Source organism: Zonotrichia albicollis, chromosome 2 (genome assembly GCF_047830755.1).
Source record: "Zonotrichia albicollis isolate bZonAlb1 chromosome 2, bZonAlb1.hap1, whole genome shotgun sequence".
NCBI classification, from domain to species: domain Eukaryota; kingdom Metazoa; phylum Chordata; class Aves; order Passeriformes; family Passerellidae; genus Zonotrichia; species Zonotrichia albicollis.
The window spans coordinates 70,002,745-70,017,717 of record NC_133820.1 but is presented as its reverse complement, the minus strand read 5'-3'; the positions used below and the strand labels follow the sequence as shown (position 1 = coordinate 70,017,717).

The window sequence follows — 14,973 nt, the reverse complement described above, 5'->3', positions numbered from 1 at the left end:
ATTTTATCAGTGACATTCAAAGCAACCAGAAACAGGCTAAGAATCCCCTAGTGGCGCACACAGACAGTTTTAGTCACATATGTTTCCTGCTACTTTCAGTCAGATCATAAATGAGTGAATAAACAGGAGCATTTCTAATGTCAAGCACAAAACACCCATGCTGAAAGCAGCTTCCTTTCCTAAGAGAGCTAAAGATGGCTGGGCAGATGTCTGCACAAAGTTTCTGCACTGATTCCAAGCAGATTGCATATCCTGTTTCAGTGCAGAGTGGGACTCCAGCCAGTTGTGGCAAGTACAAAGATGATGAAATATATCAACATACTGAATCAATGGAAAACATACTTAATATTACACAAAGTGGTTACTGTAATTAAAAAAAAAAAAAAAATTAGTTACCAAAGTAACCCAGTGAAGTCAATGGGAGCTGTGCCGTGACCACATCTCACCCTTTCTTCCTTTTTATCTGTGCATCTCCCCACACTCTCCACATATTTCCTTTTATTTAGGTATACTTCAATTTCAGAACATCATACATTTTTAAAAGGTGCATGAAGTATTTAAAAGCCAAAAGGCATTCTCACCAGGTTTTAGCTATTATAAACAAGTTAACATTGCCTAACTTCTAGACTAAACTGCTTCAGAGGGTACATTGTGTGCCTTCACAGAGGCTGTGGTGTACCACATAAAATCTTTGGTTGGCAACAGTAGCTGCAGCAAAGTTCCCCTCAAAGCTTTTTGCTTCCAGCCCTCTACATTCCTACTTCATGACAAGTTACCATTCCTCTAGGTCTCAGCTACTCCACTGAGAAGTTACAATATCACAGAAAGGAAGGAAAAGACCAAAGATATTTGGAAGGCTCTTTAGCACTATTAAGAAACTTCAAAGACCAAGAGTTTGGATGAATTTGTTCCTCAAGTACTATGCATTAGTGTAAAGACAAAAAGAGCAGTTTTGTTCCAAATTCACCTTACCTCCATGGGATAAAGAGTATATGTATAGTAGTCTTCTTCAGGCGAACAAGAAATGTGGAAAATGCTAACACATTTTGGAAAAATAAAAACCAAACCAACTCTAGTTACAGGCAGCCAAGAAACAAGAAATTACAAAAATGGCAACAGTCACCCTCCTTTGCCCTTACTGCCAAAGATCAAGCTGGATCTTCTGGACACCCACACTGCTAGCAACAAACAATTTAAACAGGAATAACCTGAACTATCTTTCATATGAACATACTAGAAGATTGAGCTGAATTTGGACTGGATTCAGAACATCATCTCATATAATTTTGCAATTATTGCAGACTAAGGTAACATTCAGAGGACAAGCCAGTTTGCCATTAACACTTGCTGTGTGCTATTTATATACACAGTATTGCAGTTACTTAATTTAACAGAAATATAAACATATGCTAATTGGAGAGAGAAGAACATCTGTGTTGGTGTTTCAGCTGAAGAGAATAAAAATACTTCAGAAAGCAAATATTAGACAATTTTCCCTCCATCAGACATATGGGATAACTGAAATAGAAAAATGGGAAGTAAATATCTGCACTAATGAATAACAAACAAGAAATTATGCAATTAGAAGGCAAAATAATCCCTTAGTTAAAAATCCTTCTAACTGACACTGTAAACACTTGCTACCAAGGATGAAATGGCCTAATTTCCTAGCAGAAGCTGCAGTTTCAAATATAAACAATATTGTTGTTATAAGTCCCAGGAGACATTTTGCAGTTCAGGATGCAGAACTGACAACTGAAATTCGTCCCTTGCACAGCCCAAATAAAGACAATAAAGTTATAGTCCAAAGGAATTGGACCCAAGTTTTTGAAATTAACAATCTGCCTCTTCAGAAAAAAAAAAATCTAAACCAGGATGCCTCATTTTTATTCTCTTTTAAATGATTTGCAGGTCATACTGAATCAGCTGAAGAGGTTGCCATGTTGTGCTGTTCAGTACCGCCCTTCAGCTGAAACACTGCAGTCATATCATCTCCATATCAGAACACCTCTTTCATTACAAAAGAATGAAACAAATTATGAAACTGGTAAAAAAGCAGTTTATCAATTTTTCACTTCAAGAAGTTTCATTTTACAATTAATTTTGAAATTGCATTATTAGAGAACGAAATACAAATTTGAGTTAACAATTTTCGTACGCAGAGCCCTCATGTCAGGGTTCTCAGTTTCTAACATCACAGAAAGTGTTGTATTATCATTATCACAGAAACTTTTCACTGAACAATGAAAATAAAGAAAATGAAAACACTTTTCATAATGCTGTTTCTAACCCTGGGTCTGGCACCAAACCACCTTTCATGGCTACAGCTTTTGTGTTTCTGTTAACAAAGACATTTGCAATGCATGTATTGCTGAGGCAAGTATGGCTGAGGCTGTGATTTTTAGACCAGAGGATGTCTCTGGGTTTCTAAAAAAATGTTCTCTTATCACCAAAGCAACTTGCAGTACCTATGCAGAATCATTTTACACACTCCAGGTGTTGAGAAGCCCTGCTTGGAACAAATGTGAATAATGCATTTTAATATCTGCAGAAGGTGTGCCACCAGCAGACTCTAGACATTGCTACCAGAGGACCACTGCAATCGACCCTATCACGGCTACCTTGCTTGAATGTTAGCAACAAGCAACAAATTTAAATACAAAAGCAGTGGCGATTTTAACTCCTGCCCCAGATGCAATCTACATATTCATCAGTTACAAAAGTAAGTGTTCTGTGGTTCAGTATCTGATTTTTTTTCAATTGCAAGTTTATCATCTGGGGCACACCAAAATTATAGTGGCAGCAAAAGAAGAAAATTTCACCGTAAGAGTCAACTTAATTCCCTGTTAGGAATCATGAATGGAATACTTCGGATGCATCTGTGACTGTAATTCTAGATAAGCTTTAGAGTTGATGCCTTTTTTTGACTTTAAGGAGAACCAGAGACCTGTCAGTCTAAATACAATCATTGCATTTACAGTGAGGGAAGACAACTGTGATCCAATGGAGAGAAGCATATGATGGAAAGAATCTGTGAGAAGTAGTATCCAAGAGAAAAATCAATTCATTGTTTATTTTTTAATTCTGGTTCTCCAGTTTAATGTGTAAAGGCAGAAAGCAATACTGTAAGCAGAGACACATTTCAGAGGCATGCCTATTCTCAGATGTGTACACACTGACTGTACCAAGTGAAAGAGAATATTTTCTGAGTTTTCCACAACTGTCATACTTAATTCCCTAGACAAGAAATATCATTGTATTTGGCCCAATTTAACTCATTTGGAGCTTAGTTTCTTCATGCTTACAATAATAATAAAAAATTGGTTTGGGATAGTACATTCTTGACTTGAAGAAGAAACTGTCTATTTTTAAACAAGTTTAAGCAGAAAAACAAGACTTATTTCTATAAATGTTGAAATGTCAAGCATTTGCTATTTCAAGTTTTTTGATGACTGATATTATTACATTCTCAGTTTGCACTTAATTAAATTTCACAATGAGTTAGAAATGAAAATATTATATTAGAAGAAAAGATCTAATCAAGCATGTCATTTTAAATATCTTTAAGAAAGACTCAATCATTTGTCCTACTAAATTCTTCAAGAATAAAATAAATTCCTAGTGTGAGCCCAAGAATTCATGTAAATTGATCTCGTAGTTAAAGAAAGGCAGCAGAAAGGATGAAATTACATTGTCAGGGAAATATATTAGCAAATGTACCAGAATGCCATTACATTTCTAAGTCCTTTTAATCACAGAATAGTTGGGGTTGAAAGGGAACTCCGGAGATCATCTAGTCCAACCACCCTGCTAAAGCAGGTTCACCTACCAGCAGGTTGTAGAGGATTGCATTCAGGAGGGTTTTGAGGGAAGGACACTTCGCAGCCTCTCTGGGCAGCGTGTTCCAATGCTCTTTCACTTTCACAGTAAAGAAGTTTTATCTCATATTCAGATGGAACTTCCTGTGTTTCAGTTTGTGCCTGATGACCTTGTCCTATCACTGAGCACCACTGAAAAGAATTGGGCCCCATTGTCTCGACACCCACCCTTAAGGTATTTGTATACAAGACCACAAAGATTTGACAAGATGCCCTTCTCCAAGCTAAAGAGGCCCTGCTCCCTCAACCTTTGCACGTAAGAGAGATGCTCCAGTCCACCTATAGGACACTCATAGCCTTCATAGGCTGGACACAGTACTCATAATTCATGTATTTCTGCTTACTGTGCGTTCACATCAACACTTTAAACAAGTGTTGCTAGAGTTTCTTTCAGATTATTTACAACATTTAGCACCTTCATAGAATTCTTCATTCTACTTCTCAACAGCTTATTCAATAACTCATGGCAACAGAATGATGCCAAATAAAATAACCTCAATTTTGTTTAACATTCTGCTGGGTGTTTTACAATTTCATGGCAATAAAACAATTCAGAAGTGAGAGGGTTGTGAGCCTTCTCTATCCAGAAAGCCACAGATCCTATGTAACTATAAATACTATGTGTGGTATCTTCAAAGACAGATGATGGCTGCCAAGACCTCACCTATGACTAATAAAGGTGAAAGCATCCAACACATCTCTTTACATAACCTCCAAATGCAACAATTTGGGAAATGTTATATTTAACCTTTAAAATTGTGAGACTAAATAAAATCATTTCAGCCAATGCTATTTCCAAAGGTTTTCCACATAAACAAATTCTATTTATTAACAAAGTTTCTCTTGCATTTACCAAAGAAAATCCAAGGAGACAGTAAAAGACAGCAAGTAGTGGTCAATCAAAGAACTGCACATTGTCTATCAGGAAAAATATCTCAAAAACACAGTCTAAAATTTTTCCAAGGTAGTAAGAATCACTACCCAGTCTGTCTCATGAAGCTCAAAAGCTACTGCAAGACCTGTATTTAATGAGTACATAAACAGTCATTGCAACATTTGAAATAACTGGGGGCTCTTGCTGTTCTTTGCCTGCTAGTGTGAGAGTAATATGCAGCTTCTTACCCTCAGCCAAAGAAGAAGCTGCTTTGCAGGTGCTTTGAAAAACTGTAGATGGTCATAGATGGATTCATTCACACTCAGACAACAGGCTCATTCAGGTAGCAATATCAGAACCCATAGTTAAGGCACTGGCATGCCCTTTACTTGGAAGCTATTTCATAGTTGGAAATTCGTATCTATCATATCGTATCATATGAACTCAAAGAAACCTGTTTGTTTGTATACAAAAGAGAAACACATTCCAGTTAACATCCAAAGTAAATAATCAACCACTGTAAACAAATATTTATATTTCAGGTAAAACATTTATACCATGAAATCCTAGGCCATATAAGCCCCAGGGAACAAACATGAATGAAGTGTTGTAAAGTAGTTTACTTCAGAAGCTGAGTACTTCTAAAAATATCTGTTGGTATCTTACATTTGTCTTCAAACTCTCCTCCGTTTCATTAAGAAAGCCAGTTCCTAACATCCACCAAGATAATTTAATTATAATTTACTGATACTTATCATCAGAGTCTGTACCTTGCAAACAGTCTTGGTAAAAGGGTTCTCATCAGGCAGCTCTTAAGTTATAGAAGAAACCACATTTACAGACTTTGAAAAGACAGAGGTCTTAAGCTAACAGGAATCGTGTGTGTGTACATGTGTTGTGTAAATAGAAGAGGCAAAGGTGGAAAAACACATTAAGTCAACCAACCAAAACCAAATCCAGACTCCAAAAGGAAGACTACAGGTCAAGCCTGCACATTAAATCACAGCTGAATACAGATGCTTACACAGTCATCATTTTGAAAGATCAAATTATGTCCTAAGGTAAATGCCAACTCAATTAAATATCTAGGAAATGACACAAGCTTTCAAAGGGATGTTAGACCTATGTTTTGAAATACTCCAGTTTAGAGAATTTCAATTTTCAGTTATTACACTGAATTTCCATGATTCACCCATTCACTAATAAGACACTTAAGAGAAAGAAACTCAAAACAGTACTTTGTATTTCCTCAAAATCATTATCTGTTTTTTTCCAAACTGGAAAAACAGGTACACACTGATGTATAGATCAAGGCATCACAAAACCCTAGCTTCTTATACAGACTGAACTGATAAAAGTAACTGAACAGAAAAAAAAGAATGTTTTTTAAAAATAATTTTCTTTACAAAAAATTCATGAAAACACTAATATATTCAATGAGGTATCTACACATACTGCATGAAAGCACAACTGATGCAATGTAGTTGCTTTTAAAGTACTTGAACATGATTCATCACAAGCTGCACAAATTTACAGTAAAATATTTAAGGAATTAGCCAAGGAATTTCTAAGTGGTTTGTGATCATTCCCCAGAAATGAAGAATGATTGCTGTGGTACTGAAAAGACTGCAGAATAGCAAATACAGCACTTCAAACTTGAAAACAGTATTTTGAAAGGAAAAGGCCTGTTGGTCCTTTCTTAGTCACACATAAAAACTCTGGAACAAATTTGTAAAGAGTAAACCTGGAAGTACTCAAAAGTATGTTAGCAATTAAAAAAAAAACAACTGTCCTCCTGATTTGCCAAAGAGAAAGCGCAGTAAATCAACTAATTTTCCAACTAAATGGTACAGCTGAGCTGATGTCTGGAATCAAAGCAATATGTTCCAATACTTCAGTCCAGTCAAATCTTTTAATGCTGTCTTCAAGTAGAGACTCAAGAGATGGAAGAAAATCTGACATGCATTAAATTATTAGAATGAGAATACATCTGCTGGAAAAATCCATTATATCCTAATAATTGTACTTGCATAGTCTTCAAAACTTTTCTGCCAAATGAGGCATGTGTCAAGAGCTCTGACAAACAAGCTCTTTCCCCACACCTAGGGTTTTACTTGTTGTATTGAAGGTCAGCTCTGACATGGTTTTCCTGCTTTGCAGAGGCTCCTTTTGTCCCCCATGCCATGGGAGCTTCATTTACACTCAAGCCCTTTCCTTGGTTCCTTCCCAGCCTGCACTGAGGTGATGCTGTGCTTGGCCCTGTATCTTGCTGATCACAGCCCGGACCTCCTGATTTGACTTCCCAGCTTGATCTCAGACTTGCCTCATTCACCATGGACCAGTCTGGCAGCCACTGAGCACTTGGGTGACCATGGCTGCTGTCCCAATGCCTGCTACTCTTGCTTTGGCACTGAGGGACTGCCAAAGTTATCATTAAGAACTGTGTCCCTGCCTCTGTTTTCTCGTGGTTCAGCCTGCTCCTGCTATTCCTGGCCAGCAATTGCTGCAGGCAATCTGTACTATGTATTTTCAATACCAGCTTGGAAGCAGGCATAGACAGCACTGTTTATGAAAGACAATAAATAGATCTTGTTTCATTTATGAAATAGATCAATTTCCATTTATGAAGAGATTAAACCTTTTGGAGAAGCTGGCATTATCCTTCAAAAGTCTACAGAGGCTTCAAATAAACCATCTTTGTAAATTCAAGTTGATAACAAGGATGCTGAACAGATGAGAGTATACTTCAATATATGCACATTAATAATAATTAGCATTTTATATTAATTGCCATGTTGGTTAGATCGTTAGTGCTTTGTGTTAGACATGTTCTACAGACTACTGCAAAACGAAAAGAGAAACATCTGCTAAAAAATTATTGTAATTATTGTTTGCTAAGGACAGCTAAACAAAAGGGAGATTACTTTTGGGGCAAAAACCAGTCTCAACAATGAGGTATTGATAACCAAAGATACCAGTCAAAGAACTATACAAATCTGTTACTTTTTTAGAGAAAATGAGTATTTAGCTGTCAATAAGATTTGGGTAATACTGAAGTGTACACCTCTTACCTACCACTGGAGATTTTAAAGGAGTGGTTTGATACATAGTCAAGAATGATACCCAAAGCCATTAACTGAAGATTTTAACGCTAACGATGTTACATACCGCTATTGCTATGTCAGGAGAAGTTTAGATTGGATATCAGAAAAAGGTTTTTCACTCAGAGGGTGTCTGGGCACTGGAACAGCCTCCCCAGGGGACTGGTCAGGCCTGACAGAGTTTAAGAAGCATTTGGTCAGCACTCTCAGGCACAGCATGTGATTCTTGAGGATGGTCCTTTGCAGGACAAGGAGTTGTACTTTGATAATCCTTGTGGGTCCTTCCAACTCAGAATATTCTGTGATTAATTCCTTCACTTTTTACTCTGACAGCCATATACGACACATTTACGGCATTTACATTTTCCACAAATGTGTGCCTATAAAACCCCTGTACAATGTAGAATAAGGAATTGAAAAATGGGCCAAATACCTCAGTAATAGAAATGAATGCAATTACAAAGAAGCAAAACAGAGATTTAATTATATTATTGAATAATGGGTTTGTTCCACACATTGCAGGAAATATTTCACTCACCTGGTTGCCAACTAAAAGAAGATGTTCTCCCAGCAGAAAGTCCTTGAGCATATCTTCCATTACCATCATATGCTAGAGAAAAAAACCAAAATTTTGACTTGATTTTATGCTCTCAGGTTTATGCATTCAATAATGACAGTGGTACAACAGGAACCTAACCTCAAGCATTTGGGGCCAGATATTTCTGAACTTTATACTTACTTAGAGCTACTTATTTCATACCAAGAGCCTCTCAGCCAATAATAGCAGAGGCAATATATCCAGTAATAAGAACAAGGAAGCATTTACATCCTCTGCTCAAACTCATTGTGGGAGCCTGATTTCCCTAAACACTTTTAATTCTCTGTAATCATTCCTTGTATGTTTCCTTTTAGCCTAGCTGAATGCTTGTCACCCAGACTGTAAGAACTTTCTTTAGTTTGTGCCAACCTTCCAGCAATATCCTAGTAGAACATTCCAGAAACCAAATAGAGCGAATCAGACATATACACACATATATATCATTGAACATTAAACACCAGGTCTAACTTAATAACAAATATACTTTTTCTATTCTAATCAAACTTTATTTTCAAGGAAAATAAAGATAGGAATATGCATATTCAAGTCTGAAAGTGTCTATATGTATCTTACAATATGTGCCTAACTATTAAATTTTTATTAATTATTAGTTCATATGTGCCTAATGGAAGCCAAAATGCTGGAGGTATATTTTTGCATATATCCAGTATCATAACAGGTACACACTGTGCATCCTTTAACCTTATCTCGCTTCTCACAAATGATTTGTTTCAAAGGATAGAAAGGATTTCAGGATAATGTGGCAATGCAGACTACTTTACTCGCAATAAAGTCATGTATATTTCTCCACTGTATCTAGTAAAAATAGGTCATCTGTAAGTAGGTCAGTCAACCTACTTAGAGAAATGAATGATTGTCTTTAAATAAATACATTATCATCTCATCTCCAGGACTTGATTAATATAAAAATTAAAAATCAGCAGCTTGCTTATAATTTCTGAGCATAAAACCCTTTGTTTCTGTGTGAAGGATATTTTAAATTTCCAAATCTCTCTAGAACACAGGCTGGGGGTGGGGAAAGACTCTTGTAAACATAGCTTAATACCGTGAAATCCTAACCAGGCATTTCAAAAGACTACTGAATGCTCAACACACAATTTAAGGAGAGCACTTCAAGGCAAATTATTCTGGTTTTTTGCATGTGTATGCACTTGCACTAGAAATTTATAACTGAGAAAAATAAATTTTACCAGATATAGGAGAAATTCTAGTAAGTCAGTTTACCACACACACTGCTTACAATTTTAAATTTTATTTCTAAGGCACAAATACATCCTTTTGATGACTTTTTTTTTTTATCCTAGATTAACAAATATACATACATTATGGTTCCCCTGCAAAGCAGCTTACCCACCAGAAATACTACGTATTGATACTTCTTCTTTTGTTGGTTCCTTTTTTGCACCAGGACTTAAATTAGCATTGTATTATGATACCTGCACACATTCAATATTACCTATTTAGGCAAAGGAGTTGTAAGTAGACACATCCATCACCTTTATCAATCCGTGTTCCCCAGTGCCTTGTCTGAAAATTGCATTTGGCATATTACCTAAAAAAATTATTCCCATCCCTATGACACCTGTTGTGGACCAACAGCAATGTTTTATGGCAATATTAAATTTCACTGTAATGTGAATTGTTTCAAGACTAAACACACAAAGGCAAAAATCTATGTGTTTCATTACACTGTGCAGCACTACAAAGGGCTGAGGACATATTTTTTCTCTGTTTTCAGTTTATTTCTGTAGCTTTAGGTAAGAAAGCACTGCACTAAACTCAAATAAAATTTGTTCTCCACCAGGTTTTGTTAAATGATCATTGCAGCACTTGAATCACCAAACTGTAAAGTAGCAATACAGAAAATAAGAGTACAATTCATTTAGAAATTGGAACACCTATCCTGACTGGTATTTGGTCGCTGTTTCCTTTAGCATTTAGCAGGCATATCTATGCTAAGAAAGATACAGAGCAGCAGCAATTTTAACAGAGGTTCTCTGCAGCAGTTTTAACAGAGGTTCCCTGAATAAAATCTGAACACAGTTTTGTCTACAGTTTTCTGAAGCTATAAGAAGGAAGGTGGAAAAAGTAAAGCAGGTGATAAGTCCTAGGAGAACTCAGGATTTCCTTTCCAACAGACACAAATTATGTGCTTTATCAAAATGGTAACAACAAAATCTCACATGAAATGTTAGTAGGGAAGATGAAGTCTGTCATCTGTTCCCCTTGCATGGCATGTCATCACCTTCAATAGGTGATACCCACGTAGCTTAGCCTTTCTGGGGAAAAATTATAAATGAGGTACAAAGAAGACTAGGAAAAGAAAGTATGGAAACCCATACCAGGCCCCCAAAAGCAAAGTATTTCACAAGATCATGCTATCAGTATTGTCTTTCAGTAGGAAAATATTTTAAAGGTAACCAAGAGAGTAAATCTCTTCCTAAGGATACCTTTGTCTGACAGTTTTGAGGCTTTTACGCTAGGCAGAGAAGAAAGCTGCTCTACAAAACGGGATGCTGGAGAAACCAAAAAGCCTGGTCACAAGGCCCTTCCTTTTCCTTGTATTGATTAACCACTCTTTACTACTACTATGACCTAATTGGCACTAATGCCTAATTAATAAGCTAAACTATTTAAAAGAAATAATTAATAACTCTAATAACTAATTTTCTAAGTACTATTCTCCTTCCTTTTCAAATATGCAATATTAATTATAATGTAAAGGAGTGTATTAGGTCTGGCTGAGATAGAGCTGGTTGGGTATGAAGGTTGTAGTGAATGGGGTGACATCAGTCAGTAGGGGCATTCCACAGGGCTCCAACTTAAGCCTTCTGTTCTTCATCATGTTCATAATTGTCTTGGAAGGGATACTAAAGAATGGGAAGGGATACTAAGCAAGTTCTCAGATGACACAAAACTGGGAAGAGCTGTAGACTTACTCGAGGACAGAGAGGCCCTGCAGAGAGGCCTGGACAAATCAGAGGTGGAGGAATCATCACCCATATGAAGTCCAAAAAGGGCAAGTGCCGGATTCTGCACCTGGAATGGGGCAACCCTGGAGGTACAGACAGACTGGGGAATGAGATGCCGGAGAGCAGTGCCATGGAAAGGGATCTGGGGGTCCTGGTCCATGGCAAGTTGAACGTGAGTCAGCAGTGCCCTGGCAGCCAGGAGGGCCAACCCTGCCTTGGGGGCATCAGGGACAGCATGGCCAGGGAGAAAGGGAGGGGATTGTCCTGCTCTGCTCTGAGCTGGGGCAGCCTCACCAGTGCTTTAGCGCCTGCTGAGCAGGGCAGGCACAGCATCAGCACTGTCTCCCCAGCATTTCCCCCCCATCAGTAGTCTGGGGCAAAATCCTGGGACAGGACACACCTAGGCCAACTGACCCAAAGTAACCACAGGTATATTCCATACTATATGACATCAGCTCAACTACAAAAGTTAAGAAAAGGTGTAGGAGTGGGGGCATTTGTTATTTACAATGTTTGCCTTCCCAAGCAACCACCACATGTGCTGAAGCCCACAGCTTCCTGGAAAGTGGCTGAACATCACTTGCTAGTGGGAAGTAGAGATTTAAATTGTTGGTTTTTCTTTTTGATTGTGCACACAGAAATTTTTGGTTTTGCTTTTGCTTAATAAATTGCCTTACCTCAACCTATGAGTTTTTTTCCAGCCTGTTTTCTCTCCCCTCTCCACCTGGGAAGGGGGAATGAGAGTGGCTTAGTGGGCACCTGGAGTTCAGCCAAGGTCAACCCAGGGAGGTACAACTTTATGCAACAGGCCTGTAAAACACAGTCTCAGGATGCAATCTACAATCCAGCCCTAAGGGTGGATCAGTCCAGCAGCAGTAAACATAACATGTTCAATAGAATTGTTATAATCTCTTCACACGGGGGGCTGAAGATATGTCTAAAATGACCACCAAATGCTATGAGAAAAATTTAAGACTAAAGAAACTACTTCAGAAATATATCCTTAAAATTTAGTTAGTACATTATTTACTACACGTATGAGCATACCCATTAATATACATTTAACAAACTTTTCTAACTCAAGAAGTCAGAGATTTTTACTTACTTGTGCATTTTCATAAAACAAAACATCTGGCACTTTCATTTTCTCAGCTGAGTTATAAATTGGCATGGTCACAGAGCCTATCTTCAGAATCCCGTTGTTTATTTCACCTAGTCATTTTTCAGGAAACAAGCAAATGTATTTCTTACAACATCTTCTAAGCAGACAATGCAATCAATACCTAACATTCGCAAGTAACGATTTACAGATTCTAACAAGGCTCTGGTTTGCAGTAAATGATTTCTATCTAAAGAGAGAAAACACTTGGAAGACTATCAACTTACAAAATGCTTCATTATCATGAATTTCAATTCTCTTTAAAACTGTAAAGAAGTGTATTACAATAAATGATGAAAAGGTGATCTTACATGAAAAGGACGATAAGAAACACAGAAACTGTGAGCACTGCCTTGGTCTAAATTGACAGTCTCCTTGTATTACTGGAACATCACCAATACTTTTAGGCTATATTTTCTCAATCCACAAGGTTACACACTTCCGTTCTTCTGTCTTCCCCTGTCCCACTGTGGAGTGAGGCACGGACATGAGGTAACAAAGCCCTGTGGGGGCCCAGCTGAGAGGGGGAGCACACCCACCACAACAGTACAGAGCCACTGCTGAATCTCCCTTTCGGCACCACCCCTCAACTACAGCCCTGAGAGAAAAATTACATTAAAAAACTTTTCATAGATCAAAAGAACCATAAATTCAGTACTTAGGAAAATAAAAAATAAGTGCAATAAATAAAAAATGCAATAAAAATAATTTTTTGTTTTGCTACTAATTTCTTAATCTGGCATGGTATAAAACTGAAAATACCCTTATTTCTAAACAGATGTTTTTAGCCGTTTGCCTTTATGGCATGAAACAGAGAAACACAGAAAATTCAAGGGATGTATCCAGATTATATATAATGTGAATAAGAGATATGATAATACATAGATGGTTGCAGATATATATGTATATACGTATGGCTGCATAGATATTTGTACATACTTGCATACACATATTGTACTGCATATAATAGAAACTATATATCCATTAATATGCCTTATAAAAGACATATATAATATTTATATGATATAAAATATATATATATAAATCTATATATATGAAAGATACAAAATCTATATATTAATATATCATATAAAATAGGTACTTCTATATACACAGACATTAATAAATTCATAAAAATAGAATCCACATGAATTAAAACCAAAGATGTGTTCACCACTGCACAGATCTAACACTAAAAATACAGCAATCTAATACATCACAAACCTAGGACCAAACATACAGAAGAACAAGAGCAGAGATAACACTGTTGAGGCAGAGAACAGGAAAAACATATGAATGGAAAATGGCAAATTGCTGCCAGTACGCTGCCTGACAGAGGATATGAAAAGATATACAGCTAGCACGAAGGGGGTCACACAGGAATGAGAAAGCAGAAGTGAGAAAAATGGCAGAGGCAGAAATATACGCATAGCCCTGAAGGTGACTACAGATGATTACAAGTTGGATAAGCCAAAGAAACTAAGACCTGCTCGATAAAGGTGACATGCAACTACTACAGCAATTTAAAGAGAATAACAAAGAAGTGTGTGCAAGAATGAAAGCAAATGATGGCACAAAACAACTACAAGAATCTCAAAAAAAAAAAAAAAAAAGGTGATTTTAAGAGGGAAGAGAAAGAAGCAATGGTAAAAGAACAGAAAAATGTTAAGATCAAAGTAAGGCTGTAACTGTACAGAGGACGAACTATCAGTGATGAAAAATGAAAAAGCAGTACTAAAAGCCTGAGTCCATGGATCTTATAGACTGAGAAACACTTAAACATGATGGAAAACAAAATTCCATGAGCAGGAAACTCAGCAGACAATACAATATACTGAGAGCAGCAACACATTCTGATAGAACAAAGAGATACAAATGAAGCAAATTACATTTATTTTTGAGGATAACTAGTACACCTTTATACATCCAGCAATTTGAGTAACATTCATGCACAGCGGGAAAACAAAAAAACAGAAGCTTACATGTGTAATCCTTTCCCTCTAGTTTTTCTGCGTCATCTGGACTTGCTTCAATACCAGAATCCTGCAGATTTTTGTGTAAAGCTGATCTGGCAAGGTTTGGTAAAAATCTAAAAGAAGGAGAATAATAGGGAGGCTGTATTTTAAGGGTTTTTCTTTTAGAAGTTTTCAGTATTTTCAATAATCTAAAAATCTAAATCTAATGTAATTGGTAATCTAAAATGAAGATTCACTAGCACCTCCAAACTCTGAATGTCTATTCCTTTCAAAAAAAAGCCTTCCACATTTCACCTATCCCCAAGGAGAGGAACTGAGCTTCTTTCATAGGCAATGAACTACACTTGTGGTGGTGCACTCTTTTTTAAAGGTGTTATCAAATATTGCAATAGGG

The 14,973-nt window shown here is 36.9% G+C and overlaps 1 protein-coding gene across 1 annotated transcript in view; it reads right to left on the bottom strand.

Annotated features, from left to right (window-relative positions):
- VWA8 (von Willebrand factor A domain containing 8) overlaps positions 1 to 14,973 on the bottom strand; it is a 191,082-nt gene that overhangs the window by 107,172 nt on the left and 68,937 nt on the right. The window contains exons 18-20 of the mRNA XM_005487303.4: positions 14,586 to 14,692; positions 12,550 to 12,656; positions 8,392 to 8,463 (exon numbers count right to left, since the gene is read on the bottom strand). Coding sequence (XP_005487360.2) covers positions 8,392 to 8,463; positions 12,550 to 12,656; positions 14,586 to 14,692 — 286 coding nt within the window. The remainder of the gene's footprint in view (positions 1 to 8,391; positions 8,464 to 12,549; positions 12,657 to 14,585; positions 14,693 to 14,973) is intronic.